General features: G+C 50.6%; 1 protein-coding gene across 13 annotated transcripts in view; it reads left to right on the top strand.

The window, feature by feature from the left end:
• GREB1 (growth regulating estrogen receptor binding 1) overlaps positions 1-20,044 on the top strand; it is a 161,365-nt gene that overhangs the window by 127,613 nt on the left and 13,708 nt on the right. For all 13 annotated transcript variants that reach the window (XM_063789305.1, XM_054678260.2, XM_016947336.4 and 10 more), the window contains 8 exons: positions 1,127-1,466; positions 2,938-3,053; positions 5,534-5,733; positions 7,073-7,162; positions 8,737-9,368; positions 11,359-11,461; positions 15,606-15,764; positions 17,413-17,555. In XM_063789305.1, coding sequence (XP_063645375.1) covers positions 1,127-1,466; positions 2,938-3,053; positions 5,534-5,733; positions 7,073-7,162; positions 8,737-9,368; positions 11,359-11,461; positions 15,606-15,764; positions 17,413-17,555 — 1,783 coding nt within the window. The remainder of the gene's footprint in view (positions 1-1,126; positions 1,467-2,937; positions 3,054-5,533; positions 5,734-7,072; positions 7,163-8,736; positions 9,369-11,358; positions 11,462-15,605; positions 15,765-17,412; positions 17,556-20,044) is intronic.

Genomic DNA, 20,044 nt, shown 5'->3' with positions numbered 1-20,044 from the left:
CTGGGCTGCTGAGTCCCCTTCATGCCAGAGTCTGTGGACCAGTTATACCTTCCTAGACAGCCCTGGTAATGGCAAGCTTGCCAGGCCAGCTTCCAGCTTATGTGACCTGCGTAGTGGATGAAGTGCTGAAGGAAACATGAAGAAAAGGAGGAGAATGGTCAGGAAGAAGGAGCAGGGATGTCATCGCAATGTCAGAAATGCTGTCAAGTGCTGTAGGAAGGCGAGCTGGCTGCCCTGATAGAACTCACAGGGTGGCATGGCCACGGTATGGTACTCATTTTTGTAGGTCGAGAAACTACCTTACCTTTGCTACAAAAAGCCAGAGTCAGGAGGACCCATTCCAGCTCAACCAACCCAGAAGAACATTGTGCATAAACTGGATACCAATTTATTTATTCACGTTGAGAAACACCATCATCTACAGGGACCTGGGCTTTTCCATTGGTGCCCTGGGGTTTGTTTGACTAACGGGTCAGAGCCACTCTAGGAGAGCAGGTGGTTGTGGGAGCAGCCACCACCTTTGTGTGGGGACACATATAGTAACCACAGTTTCTGAAGCAAAAACTGAGATTCTTGATTTGGCTGGATATGTTCTGATTTGTAATTCGTCTGTCAAAATACGTTTAGTTATATTTCTAATAATTCACTGTGATCGAAGTGAACACAGAGATGGGCCTTTAGAACTCGGGCCTCCGGTAGCTGCATTTCCATATTGATTGCTGGTGGTTCTCCTGTTTCTAATAGGAACCAGAGGCAACTTAGTCCCCTCCTCAGAGAGCTGCACATTGTGCTGATAGAGACAAAATAGGCATTTATACCATTTATTCATCTGCTCATTCATTGGACAAATATTTATTGAGCAGCTACTAAGTGCCAAATGCTGGAAAAACATAATAACAACAAACCTATGTTTTTGTTTTCCAGCTGGAAAAAACAAAGGACTGTATAATTTGGTTTCTAAAGAAGGCTTCTCATTCAGGTTCCCACAACCACCTTCCAGAGGCAACACAACTGTGTATAATGCCGGAGTTGCCTGTGCTAGAGTGACGGATGTCTTGAGTGACTTGGCAGCAGCAGGCCGGCGGGCGCGGCCGTCACAGGCATGGTCTCTCTGTGTTCCTTGCAGGTTCCCCCGCCTGCACAGCGCGGTGATCAGGACCTTTGTTCTCGTGCAGCACTACGCGGCCGCCCTGATGGCCGTAAGCGGCCTCCCGCAGATGAAGAACTACACGTCGGTGGAGACGCTGGAGATCACGCAGAACCTCCTCAACTCCCCGAAGCAGTGCCCCTGCGGCCACGGGCTCATGGTCCTGCTGCGGGTGCCCTGTTCGCCCCTGGCGGCCGTGGCCTATGAGCGGCTGGCCCACGTGCGGGCCCGGCTGGCGCTGGAGGAGCACTTTGAGATCATCCTGGGCAGTCCCAGCTCAGGCGTCACCGTGGGGAAGCACTTCGTAAAGCAGCTCAGGGTAGGTGCTGTGCGCAGGGAGGGGCGGAGGGCCTGGGGGTACCTGGGAGAGCTGAGGGGCCCACCAGAGGCAGGGAGTGTCACGAACCCCCCAGCGTGGCCAACGTGGCTTCCCTAGACCCGGCCACCCCTCAGCCTCCTCTCTGTGCTTCCCCACCTCTGCCCTCCGCCCCAGCAGCACCGCCACACCCCTGCAGCATTGCCTTATGACTTTAGACCTCTGGGCAGCAGCCTGCTTTCTTTTTTCCTGGGCATCCATTTCCTCTCTTCTTTGTTTAGCTGATGCTTCTTTATTTTCCCCTTTGAGACAGGGTCTCACTCTGTGGCCCAGGCTGGAGTGCGGTGGCGTGATCACAGCTCACTGCAGCCTTGAGCTCCTGGGCTCCAGGGATCCTCCCACCTCAGGCTCCTGAGTAGCTGGAACCACCAGCGTGTGCCACCACACTCGGCTAATTTTTAAAATTTTTAAAATTTTCTCCATGTTGCCCCGGCTGATCTCAAACTCCTGAGTTCAAGCGATCCTCCTGCCTCAGCCTCCCAAAGTGCTGGGTTCCAGGTGTGAGCTGCCCTGCTTATTTTCTGCAGCACTTAGGTTGGTGTCTTTCCTCTTTCAGGAAGCCACCCTCCCCCTCTGCCATGCCCAGGGCAGTGCCATGCTCCCTGCCTGTCATCCAGCCCCTCTCCCAGATGGTGGGGGGCAATGGCCATCCCCACAGAACTCAGCCCCCAAAGCCTAGCACAGCGCCTGGCCCATAGTAGGTTCTCACTCAATCTGCAGGTGACAGAAAATGCAAAAGGTTTAGGGAAAGAACAAATGAGTGGAAAACAGGAATGAAAGGGAGGACGCTGTCAGGAGAGAGCACAGGCAAGACATAAGGAACAGCTGGTTGGGCGTGGTGGCTTACGCCTGTAATCCCAGCACTTTAGGAGGCCGAGGCGGGCGGATCACTTGAGGTCAGGAGTTCGAGATAAGCCTGGCCAGCATGGAGAAACCCTGTCTCTACTAAAAATACAACAATTAGCCAGATGGGGTGGCGTGCGCCTGTAGTCCCAGCTACTCGGGAGGTTGAGGCAGGAGAATCACTTGAACCCTGGTGGTGGAGGTTGCAGTGAGCTGAGATTGCGCCACTGCACTCCAGCCTGGGTGACTCAGCGAGACTCTGTCTCAAAAAAAAAAAAAAAAAAAAGACTTAAGGAGCAGCTGACAACATAGACTTCCTTTCACGGAGCTGGTCAGCTGATAGAGATGTCTTGAACATGTTCTGGCTGGCTAGTCTCCATGTTCTAGACGACTGAAAATACGGTGGCCAAGTGGATGGTGTGCTTATTTGCAGTCTAAAGAAATTTCCTTTTGGTCAGAAGATATAGTTCAAGGAGTTTAAATTGGTGTGGGAGGCCATCAGGATTCCTCTGAGCTGGGCTGGTTGGGAAGAGAGGCGTCTGTGGCTTTATTTCTTTTTCGTTATCTGTAGATGTGGCAGAAAATCGAGGATGTGGAGTGGAGACCCCAGACTTACTTGGAGCTGGAGGGTCTGCCTTGCATCCTGATCTTCAGTGGGATGGACCCGCATGGGGAGTCCTTGCCGAGGTGAGTGGAGGGGTTATGCCCCTGGGGGTCTCTGAGGAGCTGGCTGCCTGGGCCCCCTCAGGGAGCATGTCAGGGGGGCTGCTGTGCCCTGACGGTAGGCAGCACCACTCACATTCACAGGCCCCGTGGGTGGGGCCTTCATCGTGGCTTTCCCAGCAGGGGCCTGAGTGCGTCTGAGGTCCGTGCCCCTTTTCCTGATTCTCAGAAAGGCACTGTTTGGGCTCGTGGTGACGGCTGTTGCCAGGCTCTACGGGTGGAGGCTCTGCAGGTGGAGTCAGGATTTCATGCCTCCTGAGTTCAGTGTCTCCCCATGGGGCGCTCTGTGTGTGCTGGGGATGGCAGTTCTGCTTGGGACAGTACGGCATCCTCTCCAGGAGATGCAGCCACAGTTCCTGCTGGTACCTAGGCTGCCGCAATGCCTGGGCCCTCCTGGCTTAGGAGGCATTCTGGGAGTGGGGGCAACTGACGCTGCTCGGGAAGAGCTGGTTCTTCCAGCACAGAGTGGACTGTCTCAAAAGATGTGTCCCTCTGAATCCATCACAGCCTGGAAAGTCTTAGCCACATATCCACTCGATGTCCGCTGGTGTGGGGGGTCTCTAGGCCACCACACAGACATGCAGACACTCGAGACTCAGGTCACTGGGCCTCCTGTAAGGCAGTTTCTTGGATTGGTAGTGACAGATTGGGTTTTAGAGACTTCATACCCGTGGAGAAGAGCAGACGGCCAGCAAAAGATAGCAAAAGCCGACATCAGTGGAATTCCTGTTATGTTCTGGGAACTGTCCTAGATTCTTCTTTTAGGTTTTATTTCATTTTACTCTCACCTTAATCCTGGGGGAAGGGTGCTATTTCAGTAGTCCCATTTTACGGATGAAGAAACTGAGGCTTACTGAGATTAAGCCAGTCTGGCCAGCAGTGGGCCTGGCTTCTTCCCCCAGGAGCACCCCACACTTCAGCAAACGGCCCTGTGCATGCTGCATACTCATGGGCCAGGGGAAGGGGGTTCCAGAACATTGGACCTTGCTTGTTGCTATTTCACATGGATTAATTCTTTTCTTCTTCAACTCCTTAAGGACTGAGACAATGTCTTAATCTATTTTAAATTTTAGCAAGCATTTGCTGAGTACCAGGTACCTTCTGGTACCTTCTTTGTACCAGGCATCATGATAGACTTTTCATATGAAACTTACTCCTTGCTGCAGTAGTATTACCATCCTGCTTCATGGTTGAGTCAATGAACGATCATTTGCCTGAGGTCACGAGCATTAAGTTTCAGAGCCCCCACTGGAACCCTCACGTACCCCTCTCTAAGCCCTTTGCCTTGGTTGTGTTTCTGCTGCGCAAGTCTGAGCACGGGGTTGGCCTTTCCTCTGCTGCTCACAGATAGCATTGCTTGTTGGTGTCCGACTTGATTGCCATCATATTTCTAGCATCTAGTACCCTGGCCTGTGTTCACTTGGATTGAATAATTAAATGCTCACTGATTACATTTAATCTTTATCACAGCGGACTTAGATTTTTTTTTTTTTTTTTTGAGATGGAGTCTCACTCTGTTGCCCAGGCTGGAGTGCAGTGGTGCGATCTCAACTCACTGCAGACTCCGCCTCCTGGGTTCAAGTGATTCTCCTGCCTCAGCCTCCCGAGGAGCTGGGATTATAGGCACCTGCCTCCACACCCGGCTAATTTTTGTATTTTTAGTAGAGATGGGGTTTTGGCATGTTGGTTAGGCTGGTCTTGAACTCCTGACCTCAAGTGATCGGCCCGCCTTCGCCTCTCAAAGTGCTGGGATTACAGGCGTGAGCCACCACGCCCAGCCAGATGGTTATTAATATTCATTCCCATCTTTCAGATGAAAAAATCAGAGCCTCAGAGAAGTTGTGCAGCTTGTCATGGCTTCTGTCACTAGGAAGTAGCAGAGCTCAGGTTCAAGCCCCCCCTTTTTGTTGTTGTTGTTGTTGTTTGTTTTGTTTTGAGATGGAGTCTGGCTCTGTCGCCCCGGCTGGATTGCAGTGACACAATCTCGGCTCACGGCAAGCTCTGCCTCCTGGGTTCACTCCATTCTCCTGCCTCAGCCTCCCGAGTAGCTGGGACTACAGGCGCCTGCCACCACGCCTGGCTCATTTTTTGTATTTTTAGTAGAGACGGGGTTTCACCGTGTTAGCCAGGATGGTCTCGATCTCCTGACCTTGTGATCCGCCCGCCTCGGCCTCCCAAAGTGCTGCAAGCCCCTTTTTTATCTGACCCAAAAGTTAGTGCAGCACAGAGCTAAATGCATAGTGGGTGTCCCCAAAGATTTACTATTATACTGAATTTGTTGCTGCAAGCTCCCAGTAACACTGTTGGCTTTTCCACTTGTACGAGTCCTTGGGTCCTCACCAGGAAGGTGGGGTGTGGTCCTGATCAGTGCTGCCTGCCGCAGTGGGAACAGCACTCCACTTGTGGAAAGCACTAAACAGACACCTTCTTCTGTGTCTTGCTAGGTCTTTGAGGTACTGTGACCTGCGATTGATAAACTCCTCCTGCTTGGTGAGAACAGCCTTGGAGCAGGAGCTGGGCCTGGCTGCCTACTTTGTGAGCAACGAGGTTCCCTTGGAGAAGGGGGCTAGGAACGAGGCCTTGGAGAGTGATGCCGAGAAGCTGAGCAGCACAGACAACGAGGATGAGGAGCTGGGGACAGAAGGTGAGGGATGGCTGCCCTCAGCCTACGTGTCCCTGTCTGCATGTCTTTCTTGGCTTCTGAGCTTTGAGGCTGCCTGTGCTTATGGAGACAGCTGTCTCCAGTTCAGCAGGGTCCTGGGACGTGTCTGCTGGACAGCGGCTCTGGATGAGAGGTCTCCAGTGTTGGATGAAATGGCAGAGCTCTCACTGAATTCAGATTTTGTTTGTTTTCTCCCCATCTCTTTTGGTGGTGTGAGAAAATGGAAATCCCTATAGGTTTTTCCTAGTTCTAGAATTCTTAAAGAATAGGAAGAAAAATTAAGATTTCTTAGAGTTCAAGTTCAAAATTTCTTAGAGTTCCTTGTTCCACTCACTGGTGGAATTCCCACCTAGTGTGATTTGCTTGTTTATTTCCTCTGTGAATCAACCCAACAGCGTGCTGTCCATTTTTAAGAAGTATGAAAACAGGCTCATTTGCAGACTCTTCAAATCTGATGCTGTCTTTTTAATAGGACACATAAATGATAACATCGCAAGGCATTGACTATAGCCAACAATGTGATGAGAAAGACGTAGACAATCATTCAAAAACTAGAAAGCATTTGTGGAGTGTGTGGAATGGAAGGAGATGGGTGTGGGCACCAGCGCGGGTCTGTGGTCTGCCTTGTCTGTCTTGACTGTGGGACCTCTCTTAGCCTCAGCTTGCTCGTCTGTAAAATGTAGATGGAAAGGCCTGCCCGCCTGTAGCCATCTTTTCGAAGCACGGCAGAGACTCTGATTTAGTTCTTTCATTTGTGAGTATCTGCTACACGTCTCCGTGCTCCCTGGCATCTCAGGACCCCCTTCTTTAGTTTCACTATCTGCTCCTCTCTACCCACAGCCCCCACTGCACTGGGCACTGGCCCACGTTAAACTTGCAGTGGCCAGGCTGTGCCCTGCCCTTCTGGCTTCTGTGCTGCACGGCTGCCCTTCCTGCTGCTCAGAGTTTTCCTTTCTCTACTTTACCTGCAAAACCCTGAGGCCCTTCAGGGCGACGGCCAGATGCCCCCTCTTCCAGGAGATGCCCTGCTTTTCCCCCAGGCTCCCCGACCCCTCTCTCTTTGCATCTCCTCCACCAGCTTGCAGCTGTGCCTCATGGGCAGGAGCCTTCGCTGCACCCAGAGTGCCTCCCTGCACTGCAGCCCACTCCCTCCTGTCTCCTCAGTGCTCTGTCCATGGTGGGGGCCTGGAAGATGGCAGTGAATGAGTAAATGGATGGGGAGAGGTGATGCATGGGAACACACTTTACACACTGTGAAGTGCTGGGCAAATGTCAGGAATGGTGATTTCGGTGCATTCTCAGCGTGTGTGTTTTGGAACAGGCTCTACCTCGGAGAAGAGAAGCCCCATGAAAAGGGAGAGGTCCCGCTCCCACGACTCAGCATCCTCATCCCTCTCCTCCAAGGCTTCCGGTGAGTCTTCCCACACGGGAAGGACCAGACCAGCGGACTGATTTTTGAGGTTTCAGAGAATGAAAAGAAACCTATAGAGGGCTATTTGCTGATCCTTTATTTTCCATCAGAACTGGAAAGATAAGGAAATCTTTGAAGTGCTGGACTCTCTAGAGAGTAAATGTTGTGGTCAACTTCGGATCGGAGAACTTGAAGACTGAGCAAGACTGTAGGGGTTCTGCTGCCCCTGTCCTCAGGGCGAGACCGTGGACCCTGCCCCTCACTGTGGCTGGGGCCTCAGGCTGAGTCCTGGCCGTGTTAGGGGCGTGTCCCCGGGTGTTCTCCCTGCCATTGTTGGTTTGGGAAAACCCTGTGCCCTGTGGGGAGAGGAGCTGAGCGCAAGGAGAGAAGTAGACATGGAGACTTCACTGGGGGAAGAGCAACAAAAGGCAACACAAGCTCATGAGCCTTCCGTGTAGCCACAGCCACAGCGGGTGGGCAGTGCCAACCACAGGCTCCACACGGTCTCTGCCCTAAGGGGTTCCTCTGTCTCCGAGAGTAGTCAGGATCCCGCAGAGGAGGGCAGAGCCCCTGGTGAGAAACAGAGGCCCCGGGCAAGTCAGGGGCCACCGTCGGCCATCAGCACGCACAGTCCCTGTCTTTCCGCCAAAAGCATTCCGAGGGCCTACTTGCTATCTGGGTCAGCACTGAAGGATAAATGAGATGTAGACGTGACCTCAGGGAATGAACTCATTGTTCTCATAAAAGACGTGTTATTTTGCAGTAGTCTTTTGCACACATTTTCACTTCACATATGAAGAAGTCTGTAATTTTGTCCCAAGGCAGAGGGCAGATGTCAGGGTAGGTGAGGTTACCACAGGTTTGAGAGAGCAGCTGACCCTCAGTCAGGCCTTGCGGAAGGTGTTGCAAGTGCAGGAAGCCTTAAGGGCCGAGAGGCTCAGGGGCGAGACGTGCAGGGCCTGGGTGCGGGGACGGGTGTGTGCGGTGGCCGCAGGCTCCTGTTGTTGGGGCCGGGGGTGTGCCTAGCTGTGGCTGAGGGAGCGGCTGAGAGTCGCTGCTGTTTGGTCTGGGACGGGGAAAGGTTAGAGTTCAGAGCCCACCAGGAGACTGGCTAGGGGGCATCTGGGGCCGCCCTTCTTTTCCCCTCACCTCCCGCGCCTGTGCACAGCAGTGAGCTGGTGGTTGGGGTCTCCCTCCCAGATGCCCCCGATGGAGTCAGCACTGAGCCTCTTCACCCTCAGCCCAGAGCTCGGGGACTGAAAGAAGCCCTGCCTCATAGGCAGGAGCTCAGTCAGAAAAGCCAGCACCGCAACCACTGGGTCCGTTTGCCTGAAACAGTACAGGGGGCCTGGGGCAGAAACAGGAGCCGCCGGCAAGTTCTGGGACAGCTCACTCCTGGGACGAGTCGCCCCTGAGATGGGCCACTCCTGGGACAGGTCACTCCTGGGATGGGCCACTCCTGGGACAGGTCACTCCTGGGATGGGCCACTCCTGGGACAGGTCACTCCTGGGATGGGTGACTCCTGGGACAGGTACCTTCTAGGACGTCCCTGACCATGTTCGTCTCTCCTCAGGTTCAGCGCTCAGTGGCGAGTCCTCGGCTCAGCCCACAGCACTCCCCCAGGGAGAGCATGCCAGGTCGCCCCAGCCCTGTGGCCCCGCAGAGGAGGGCAGAGCCCCTGGTGAGAAACAGAGGCCCCGGGCAAGTCAGGGGCCACCCTCGGCCATCAGCAGGCACAGTCCCGGGCTGACGCCCCAGCCCGACTGTAGCCTCAGGACCGGCCAGAGGAGCGTCCAGGTGTCGGTCACCTCGTCGTGCTCCCAGCTGTCCTCCTCCTCGGGCTCATCCTCCTCGTCCGTGGCGCCCGCTGCCGGCACGTGGGTCCTGCAGGCCTCCCAGTGCTCCTTGACCAAGGCCTGCCGCCAGCCGCCCATCGTCTTCTTGCCCAAGCTCGTGTACGACATGGTTGTGTCCACTGACAGCAGCGGCCTGCCCAAGGCCGCCTCCCTCCTGCCCTCCCCCTCGGTCATGTGGGCCAGCTCTTTCCGCCCCCTGCTCAGCAAGACCATGACATCCACCGAGCAGTCCCTCTACTACCGGCAGTGGACGGTGCCCCGGCCCAGCCACATGGACTACGGCAACCGGGCCGAGGGCCGCGTGGACGGCTTCCACCCCCGCAGGCTGCTGCTCAGCGGCCCCCCTCAGGTGAGTGTTGCTCGCTGCCCCAGCACAGCCCCGGACCGGGGGGGTCCTCACACTCCCATCTGGAGGGCAGTCCTGGGGGTGACCGCACCCACATCTTCACCTTTCACCCTTCCCGTGGTGGAATCTTCTCCAACGGCCTGGGGTGGACCGGAGGGAGAAGGGCAGGACTCATCTGCCACTCAGGGCTGGTGGCTTCCATTCCTCCCCTGTGTGATGTAGGGGGCGGACAGGAGACCTTTCTGGGTGTATCAGACTACGGTTCCTCAACCCACGTTATCTCACTCGGCCACTGCACATGTTCTCTGAGAAATAGAAACAAAACTCTGGGTTCTCCACTGGAAGGTTTCAGTGAACCACGAACGGAGAACTAGGGGTTCTGTTTCCCCATCTCAGCCCTCCTGCAATGCATGGTGTTTCTTTAATAGCAAAAGTCCATTTCACCTCTCAATGGCAGAATCTCCTGCGCGTGAGCCTGTGGGGAGGAGGAGGGCTGGGGACTGGAATCTGCTCTTTGGGACAGAGCTGGGCTTTGGGGCTGGGATGCGGTTCAGTATCCATTTGTTTCTTAAACTTGTAGAATGAACAATATTACTTTTTCTGATTTAAAAAGGACAAAAGAAAATGTTTCTTACCAAGGAGTCTCCCTTCTTCCATACCCTCACACTATTGGATATTATCAGTTTAAAATCGTTGTCTCTTTGATGGGTGAAAAATAATACATTACAGTTTTACTAGTAAGGTTGACATATTCTTGTATTTTTACTGGTCATTGATACTTCTTTTGCAGTGATTTTCTGTTTTTTCTTATTTGTTTTTCCTTTAGGCCATTTGACTTTTTATTGTTGATTTGTGGAAGTGCTTTAGATATTACAGATTTTTGTCCTTTGTCTATCATCTGTATTGCAGATATTTTCTCTGAAGCTTCCCTGTGGTTGGGTGTCATATTTTCCTCTGTGAAGTTATTTCCATTCATTGGCATTTGCTGAGTTGTAGCATGAACCAGGCATTGGGCTCGGTGCTTGGAAAGCACATCCCTGGAGTGGCTGTTTTATTTATTATTATTATTATTATTGTTATTTTTCAGAAGGAGTCTCGCTCTGTCGCCAGGCTTGAGTGCAGTGGCACGATCTCAGCTCACTGCAGCCTCCGCCTCCCAGGTTCAAGCGATTCTCTTGCCTCAGCCTCCCGAGTAGCTGGGTCTACAGGCAGTGCTACCATGCCCGGCTAATTTTTGTATTTTTAGTAGAGATGGGGTTTCACCATGTTGGCCAGGATGGTCTGGATCTCTTGACCTCGTGATCCGCCCACCTCAGCCTCCCAAAGTGCTGGGATTACAAGTGTGAGCCAGGAAACCCACGCCTGTAGTGGCTCTTTATACAGTGGTACAGGGAGGGTACTGGGCCAGACCATGGGTACTTCTCAATCAGTAATAACCAAAATGGACTAAGATTAATAGGAGATATGCTAGCCTGAAGCTGGGCTGGGGAAGCAGGGAACTCTACGTTACAGGAAGCAGGAGAAGGAAGAAGAAGAAAGTTGTTCTTTTCCTGGGTTTAGAAGGAGAAATACAAGAAGCACTTTTTTTTTTATGTCTTATACAATGAATTTTGCTGTCTTGTACAGACATATTGATTAAGACAAGCAATTTGCAAGATTCATAAGGCATGTTTATAGTATCCTATTTTTTTGAAGCAGCTTTCTTTGGCTTATGATAAACTTCTATTTCTAACAGCTTAAAAATGCAGCTGGTTAAAATCTAGAGATGCGTTTGCGACGATATTTAAGCAGGAAGGCCTTATGCTCGTGGGAGTCCATTTGTCCACCTGCCACGCTTCTTCCCTTCAAATATCTTTGCATCCACGGGTTTCTCATTTTAAAGACAGGATCTTTAAGTGAGGCAGATGTCAGGAGCCATGCCAGGTGTTCAGCCAGTGCCTGGCACGCGGATGGGGCTTCCTCACTGGGGGTTTTAACTCCTATACCTTTACAGATCGGGAAGACAGGTGCCTACCTGCAGTTCCTCAGTGTCCTGTCCAGGATGCTTGTTCGGCTCACAGAAGTGGATGTCTATGACGAGGAGGAGATCAATATCAGTGAGTTATCTGTTTGGGGATATGTGGGCTTGGAGCCACCTTCATCACTTTCTCAAGTGACTTTAATTTTATATTTCACTTTCTAGATGGAATTCTCAGATTCATGATCAGACTCATCCCAAGGACCTTGTAGGGGGTGCTATTTATCTTGTAGTCATTTTTCTCAGTATCAGGCCTTTGCTGTAGTGATACAATTATGATTATTAGCTGACTGTTTACTGAGTACCTTCCACATGTGGAGCGCTGACCTAGATACTTTGCACAAGTTACCATGTTAATTTCTTAGGCCCAGGGTGAGATAGATGTTCCATTCTCCTGATAAATCACATGCTTGGGAGCCCAGCTGAGTAGTGGCAGGGCTGGGTGGAATTAGATTTGACTGCTGCCTCTGCAAAGCAGACTTACCCCTCAGGAGAGGTTTCCTGCTCAGGCAGCTGAGCAGGGAGGTCAGTGTCTTGGGGCAAAATAGAAATATGTGAAATGTGGGGAAAATCCTGTTCTCATTTCCAGAACAGAGTTTACCCTGATTAAGGTCAGCTTCTTTTTGAGCACCCCTTTTGTGCTCATGTAAAATAACCTCCCCTGTTTCCTCCTCATCCCTCCTCCCAGTGGCTCATAAACTTGGTCTGGTCAATGAATCTGCTGTGCTGGGAGAGAGAGCTTGTCAGACGAGTCCTGTCTGTGTTGTGGAGAGGTTGCCAGCCAGCTGCACCAGTGTCTGAAGGGCACTTGGTGAGATGCTGTCGACTGTGCTTCAGTTTTGACTTGGAGAAAATTTGGAGCCAAGGAAGCCCGTCCAGCCCTCGGCCTTCCCTCCCAGGAAAGGAGAGGCTCTTCAGCTGGCTCTGAGTTTTCTAAGGTTTCCCCACAGTTTGGAACCACATTTCAGATGAAGTCTGCAGCCCTGCTGAATTTGTCTCCTTGCTTTCTTGGACATACCAGTGATAAAGACAGGATTTGAACCTAGTTTGTTCAGTGTTAAAGCCCATTCTTTAAATCTTATCTCTTTTGTTGAATAGGGATAATTTCTCTTTTATAGGGTTTTATGGGGATTAAATGTGACACACACAGAGCACCAAGACTGTCTTTTTTAGACAAAGTCTAGCTGTGTTGCCCGGGCTGGAGTGCAGTGGCACCATCTCGGCTCATTGCAACCTCCACCTCCCAGATTCAAGTGATTCTCTTGTCTCAGCCTCTGGAGCAGCTGGATTTATAGGCATGTGCCACCACGCCTGGCTAATTTTTGTATTTTTAGTATAGACAGGGTTTCACCATGTTGGCCAGGCTGGTCTCAAACTTCTGACCTCAAGTGATCCACACGCTTCAGCCTCCCAAAGTTCTGGGATTACAGGTGTGAGCCACTGTGCTTGGCCAAAACCTATTAAATACTCATAGGCATTTCTCCCCTGCCTTCCTATGGACATGCACTCTGCCCATGTGTGTACTATAGTAGGACATGTATTTAATATAATCAACATGTTTTATAATTTGAATTGGGCCATCTAGATTTTTCTACCTTAGACACTTAGTAAGCACCATAGACTACAATGATCACCATGTGAGATGAGACATGGCAAATGGAAGAGTGTGGTTTGGGCTACGAATGTTGTTGGCATCAGAAGGGAGAAGCCCCTAGGCTGGAGCACTCTGAGAGGCTTTCTATAGGTGGAGTGACAGGAGCTGAGCCATACTGGCTGGGGGGCATTTAGATAGAGGCAAGAAAGGAAGCTATGCAGGTTTTGCTGGCATTGGCCACCAGTGTGGTCACCTGGGGGGATGGTGCTGGGGTGAAGCACAGGGCTGAGATCCTCCGGGTCAGGACTCTGGCCGGAGTGGAAGTCAGACTTAGGGAGAGGAGAGCAAAGCCATTCTCACAGCAAACAGCACAAGACTGTTGCTCTGGATGGAGATAGCTCTGAATGCACATTCTTGCCTCATTAGAACATTCCTGAAAATGGAATTTGTGTCAAGAGCCTTGCAGATACAATGGGGTTTCCCAGCAGCCCACGGACTCAGTAACAATTCCACTCCGAGCATCATCCTTTGTGCGCATTTAAAATTTAGTCGTGTGCCACATAATGACGTTTTGGTCAACGGACTGCATCTGTGACGTTGGTCCCATGAGATTCTAGGGGAACTGAAAAATTCCTATCACCTAGTGATATCGTAGTCATCGGAATTTGTGGCAAGAGGCATTACTCAAGTGTTTGTAGCGATTCGGGTGTAAATTAACCTGCACTGCCAGTACTATCAACAGTCTAGCACATGCAATTATGTACAACACATAGCACTTGATAATTATAAACAACTGTTACTGGTTTATGTATTTACCATACTTTTATTATAGTATACGCCTTCTACTTATTAAAAAGCAGTTAACTGTAGAACAGCCTCGGGCAGGTCCTTCAGGAGATGCTTCAGAAGGAGGCATTGTTCTCATAGGAGATGACAGCTCCATGAGTGTTGCTGCCCCTGAAGACCTTCTAGTGGGACAAGATGTGGAGGTGGAAGACACTGATATTGATGATCCTGATGCTGTAAAGGCTGGGCGAGTGTGTGTGTGTCTGTCTTAGTTTTAACAAAAAGTTTTAAAAGTAGGGCCAGGCATGGTGGCTCACGCCTGTAATCCCAGCACTTTGTGGGGCCGAGGTGGGTGGATCACTTGAGGCCAGGAGTTTGAGACCAGTCTGGCGAACATGGTGAAACCTCGTCTCTACTAAAAGTACAAAAATTAGCTGGATGTGGTGGCACGCGCCTGTAATTTCAGCTACTCCAGCCTGAGGCAGGAGAGTCGCTTGAACCCGGGAGGCGGAGATTGCAGTGAGCTGAGATGGTGCCACTCCATCCTGGAGTGACACTCCAGCCTGGGTGACAGAGCGAGACTCTGTCTCAAGAAAAAAACAACAAAAACAAATAAAAGTAGAAAAATTAAAATATTAAGCTCATAGCATAAGGATATCAAGAAAGAAGACATTTTTGATCAGTTGCACAATGTGTTTGTTTTAAGCTAAGTGTTATTACAAAAGAGTCAAAGAGTTTAAAAGGTTATAAAGTAAAAAAGTTATAGTAAGCTAAGGTTAACTTATTAATGAAGAAAGAAAAATATCGTTTATAAATCGAGTGTATCCTAAGAGGAGAGTGTCAAGTCTCCAGTAGTGCACGGCCATGTCCCAGGCCTTCACATTTGCTCACCGCTTACTCACTGACTCACCCGGAACAACTGCCAGTCCTGCAAGCCCCGTGCATGGTGGGTGCCCGGTACAGTGCACCGTTTTACATTTTTTATACCATATTTCCCCCATGCCTTTTCTATGTTTAGATACACAAATTCTTTTTTTTTTTTTTTTTTTTTGAGATGGAGTTTTGCGCTTGTCACCCAGGCTGGAGTGCAATGGCGAGATCTCAGCTCACTGCAACCTCCGCCTCCTGGGTTCAAGTCATTCTCCTGCCTCAGCCTCCCGAGTAGCTGGGATTACAGGCGCCCGCCACCATGCCCGGCTGATTTTTGTATTTTTAGTAGATACGGGGTTTTACCGTGTTGGCCAGACTGGTCTCGAACTCCTGACCCTAGGTGATCCACCTGCCTCGGCCTCCCAAAGTGCTGGGATTACAGGCATGAGCCACCACGCCCGGCCAAGATACACAAATGTTTCACATTGTGTTACAATTACCTGCAGTATTTAGTGCAATAACGTGCTGTATATAGCAAGCTTATCCAACCCACAGGCTGCATGTGGCCCAGGACAGCTTTGAATGCGGCCCAACATAAATTTGTAAACTTTCTGAAAACATTACGAGATTATTTTTGCAATTTTTTTTTTAAGCTCAACAGCTACCATTAGTGTTAGTGTATTTTATGTGTGGCCCAAGACAATTCTTCCAATGTGGCCCAGGGAATCCAAAAGATTGGACACCCGTGCTCACAGGTTAGTAGCCCAAGACCAGTAGGCTACACCACACATCCTAGTGTGTAGCAGGCTGTGCCGTGTAGGTGTGTGTAAGTGCACTCTAGGATGTTAGCACAGTGACAGAATCGCCTGATGTCGCATTTCTCAGAACGTATTCTGTGTTGTTTAGCGACGCATGACTGTAAATCATTTTCACTTCCTATTTTGTCACATCTATGTTTCTACCAATCTTGTAGACCTCAGAGAAGAATCTGACTGGCATTATCTCCAGCTTAGCGACCCCTGGCCAGACCTGGAGCTGTTCAAGAAGTTGCCCTTTGACTACATCATTCACGACCCGAAGTATGAAGATGCCAGCCTGATTTGTTCGCACTATCAGGGTATAAAGAGTGAAGGTCAGACTTTGAATCTCTCGTTTCACCTTCCAGAGTGCATGGGCACAGCCTCTTAAAGGGATGAGCTGGATTTTGTTAGGCATGAAATCAGGTGGTGATGAATTAACCTGCCATACCTAGTACAGAACTGAGGTCACCACCTCCCTGTATAAGGAAGGGAGGAATGCAAAACCTGTGAATTGAAGAGTTGCTCAGGAAGTGCTAAGTGACAATGACGACACCCTTGCTGATTTGTCACCATTGGAATATTCTGAAGGCTGTGGTTAATAGAGGATAAAAGACATGTATGTTTACTTATTAATTTGGAATTATCAAAACGAGTACACGTGTTCACCTCTCCTCCCCCAGTGTCTTGATTTTTCCCTCCCTCAGGGATCCCCAACATCCATGGTGTGCTGGCGCTGCAGTGTACTGGGGCCATTGCGATTATAAACTTAGACTAGAAAAATTTGGTAAATGCCGTGAGAAAGGAAATGACTGTGTTAGTCCGTTTCATGCTGCTGATAAAGACATACCCGAGACTGGGTAATTTATAAAGAAAAAGAGGCTTAATCGACTTACAGTTCCACGTGGCTGGGGAGGCTTCACAATCGTGGTGGAAGGTGAAAGGCACATCTTATATAGCAGCAGGCAAGAGAGAGTGAGAGCCCAGCAAAAGGGGAAACCCCTTAGAAAACCATTGCATCTCGTGAAAATTATTCAGTACCATGAGAACAGTATTAGGGAAACTGCCCCCATGATTCAGTTATCTCCCATCAGGTCCCTCCCACAACATGTAAGAATTATGGGAGCTACAATTCAAGGTAGATTTGGGTGGGGACACAGACAAGCCATATCAGTGACCCACCAGTCTCCATTTCAAACCAACAACTTTATTGTCCTTGCTCTCAGAATAGATCCCTTGCACTGAGGATCCTTCTCGTAGGCCAGTCTCTAATGAAGGCTGAGTGTTAAAATCTTAATCGGCAAGGTCATTTGAAAAACAAGCAGGGGCCGGGTGTGGTGGCTCACACCTGTAATCTCAGCACTTTGGGAGGCTGAGGTGGGTGGATCATCTGAGGTCAGGAGTTCAAGACCAGCCTGGCTAACATGGCAAAACCCCATCTCTACAAAAAATGCAAAAATTAGCCAGGTGTGGTGGCGTGCACCTGTAATCCCAGCTACTCAGGAGACTGAGGCAGGAGAATCACTTGAACCTGCGAGGTGGAGGTTTCAGTGAGCTGAGATTGTGCCACTGTACTCCAGCCTGAGCGACAGAGCAAGACCTTGTCTCCAAAAAACAAACAAAAACAGAGAAACAAGGGGCAGTTCATCTGCATTCAGAGCTGGCATGTTAAGTTGGCAATCGATTTAAATTGTTGTATAGCGGATCTTTACATAGGTGCTGATGAAATATTTTTAGTCTACAGTAAGACATGATATGGACAGTGCCTTAATTAGTTTATTCCACTGACACTTTGTGGTCCTTCGTTGTCTCCTTTGACCAGCTGTCACGTCAGGGCCCAGGGAGGTGAGAGGCAGTCCTCCCCAACCAGACAGAATCCTGTTGTCTGGTCATTTTGAGCATTTTTGGTTTCTGTTTGAGCAGGCAGGGGATAATGTTTGCTTTGCTCCCTGCTGCTTTTTAATCCTGGGGAATTTGGTGCAGGCAGAGGGATGTCCCGGAAGCCGGAGGACCTTTATGTGCGGCGTCAGACGGCACGGATGAGACTGTCCAAGTACGCAGCGTACAACACTTACCACCACTGTGAGCAGTGCCACCAGTACATGGGCTTCCACCCCCGCTACCAGGTAAGCCCCAGCAGTTCCCCACCAGGCATTTCACCTTGGCTCACATTGTCCGTTCCCCTGCTCTCTCACGCTTTCATTCCAGAGTGGGAGATAGAGAGTTCTGGAAGCCCTGGCTTCCTGGTCTGCTTGCATCCTCTGTTCCCTTCAATTGTCTGTGAAATGATTGCTGGAACTAGAGCACCACGGTTCTCCTGGGGTTGTGTGTTTATCAGTGGCCAAGTTACCCGACCGTGGAGGTGGTCGTCATCTTTAGGTCCCAGTGCTTTCAGAAGTTAGTCCAATGCAAAAGATGCTCACCAGGTGCTTATTCTGTACCAGGCACTGGGGGTGCAGAGCTGAATCAACTCTGTCCCCATCCTCCATGCTCAGTCTAGAAGGGAGATGTGCACATAAGCAAAACCTAACGATATGAAGCAGGCAAAAGGAGTACTATGGTTGAGGCACAGAAATCCATTGATAAGAGGAGGAATTTGCATTTATTGAGCACCTACTGCATGCCAGGCAATGTGCCTAGGCACTTTTTATATATCAGTCTCTCCCAACCTTTTATGCAATAGAAAATATTTATCCTGGACACATAGAAATGGATAAGGCTCCTGACCCAGGGCTCTGGCTGCCTCAGGCCCTGGTGGGTCACCTGAAGCCACACCTGCAAGCCACCCAAGGTGCGCTGGATGGGAGCTGTCCTGTCTAGTGTCCTATTTACTTCACACTAAAATTTCATTGTCCCTGTAAATGAGGATCCTGTTTGGGTCGGGAGCGAAAGAGAGAAGATTTGGAAGAATTAATAAGAATTTGCCAAGGTGCCAAGAATTAATAAGATGAAGGGAGAGGGACAGCATGTGTGGGAGAGGGGAGGTGGGGTTTCCGGGGGATGGGAAGTGATGTGGGTTGGGTGTTTCTGGAACCCAGACTTTGGGGTGGGTACACTCAGCCACGAAACTCGGAGGGCAGGCAGAGGCCAGACCACAAAATGCCTGGTGGGCACTGTGGGGAGGAACGAGGACTCTCTCAGCGGGAACTCCAAGTGGAGCCCAGTGTGGGCAGAGCTGTGTTTAGACTGGTCTCTTAGTCCCATGGAGGTGTATGGAGGGCCTGTGAGGCTGGTTATTTATAAACAGGGCAGAGGATTTATTTTACACTGAATATTTCTTTTCATTTCAGACCCGAGCAAGGGAGAGAGGGGTAGAGGGAGAGAGCCAGAGTTGGTGGGAGCTAGTCAGATGCCTGGCTGGGGAGCAGAGGCATGTAGGGTAGCTGATGTCCTGGGCTGCTTTCAGAAAGGCCTGAGGCAAGAGCACTGGCCTCTCTTTCCCTCTTTACGGAGGGAAACAGCCCCTGTCTGCCTGGCCTTGAGCTTGGCTGCCGGGGACGCAGCACTCATTGTTTGAGTGTGCAGTTGTACTGTAGATGAAAGAAAGAACATATGAGCAATTTTTTAAGGGTCAAAATAATCAGTAATCCCATTTGTTCCAGATAAACTCTCCTAACATTTTGTTTCTTGGAGATGTAGTTTTTCTTTTAAGGCAAACAAAAACATACATGAAAACACGTCCTTGAGTTTGAAATGTAGGGAACTGAAAGGGACTGAAGGGTGTCAGTCCCTACTCATCCCTGTCAGTGTCAGGAGTGGGTGGTGCCATCAGGACCTCGGGCTGCATCAACAGACACCAGAGTGCAGAGGAGGAGGAGAGGCAGCCGGCTGGGCTGTGCCTGGCCTGTGTTCTCAGGGGTGCGCAGGTCTGGGGGCCACAGTGGAAGAGGAGCATGCCTGGGACGGTGAGGGGGCTTGAAACCAGCTGGTGCGGGTGCAGAGGCCGCGTGGCCCCCTGGCTGCCCTCTCCATGTGGCCTGCACCTGCTCGTTCTGTTTTCTCTTCCTTTGCCTGCCAAGGCTCCCTTGACCTTTTTTATGAAACTGCCTCAGTGTGTCCTCCTTAACTGCCTCCCCCAGTCAAAATCCCTTTCTCCCTCATCTCTGCTCCCAAAGAAAGGGCTCTGTGGGTCTCGAAGAGCCATGGCAGAGATTAAAGCAGTGTGTGCTCATCTGCCTCCTTCCCTGCAGACCCTGGGATGCATGCATAGCACATGCTAGGAGGGGATCTCAGTAGGAAGAGCCGTGGGTCGGTGGGGTCCTAAGAGGTCGTTCAAGCTGAGGGCAAAGCTGCGCTGGAGGTCACACCCAGAGCAGCACGTGCACAGATGTGGGGTGTGAGGCTCCTAGGAAGTGGAGGCTGGAGGAGGTGACTAAGGGCGCAGCCAGACTTGGTGACTTGGTGACAGAGCCCAAGGTCTCTGAATGTCAGTTTTCACATCTGTAAAATGGGGATGATGACAGTACTGCTTTGTAGGATTGTTAATCGCAGCACACAGGACAGAACGGTGCCCGGCGAGCCGTGTTATAGGAGTGTCCAAGCATATGCAGCTAGTGTTAATATGCGATTGCATGTAACTGTGATGGAGAAATACATTTATTAGAATTAAAAATGA

Source organism: Pan troglodytes, chromosome 12 (genome assembly GCF_028858775.2).
Source record: "Pan troglodytes isolate AG18354 chromosome 12, NHGRI_mPanTro3-v2.0_pri, whole genome shotgun sequence".
Lineage (NCBI taxonomy): Eukaryota > Metazoa > Chordata > Mammalia > Primates > Hominidae > Pan > Pan troglodytes.
Note: the sequence above shows the minus strand (reverse complement) of the source record. Positions and strands in the feature narration are given on the sequence as shown.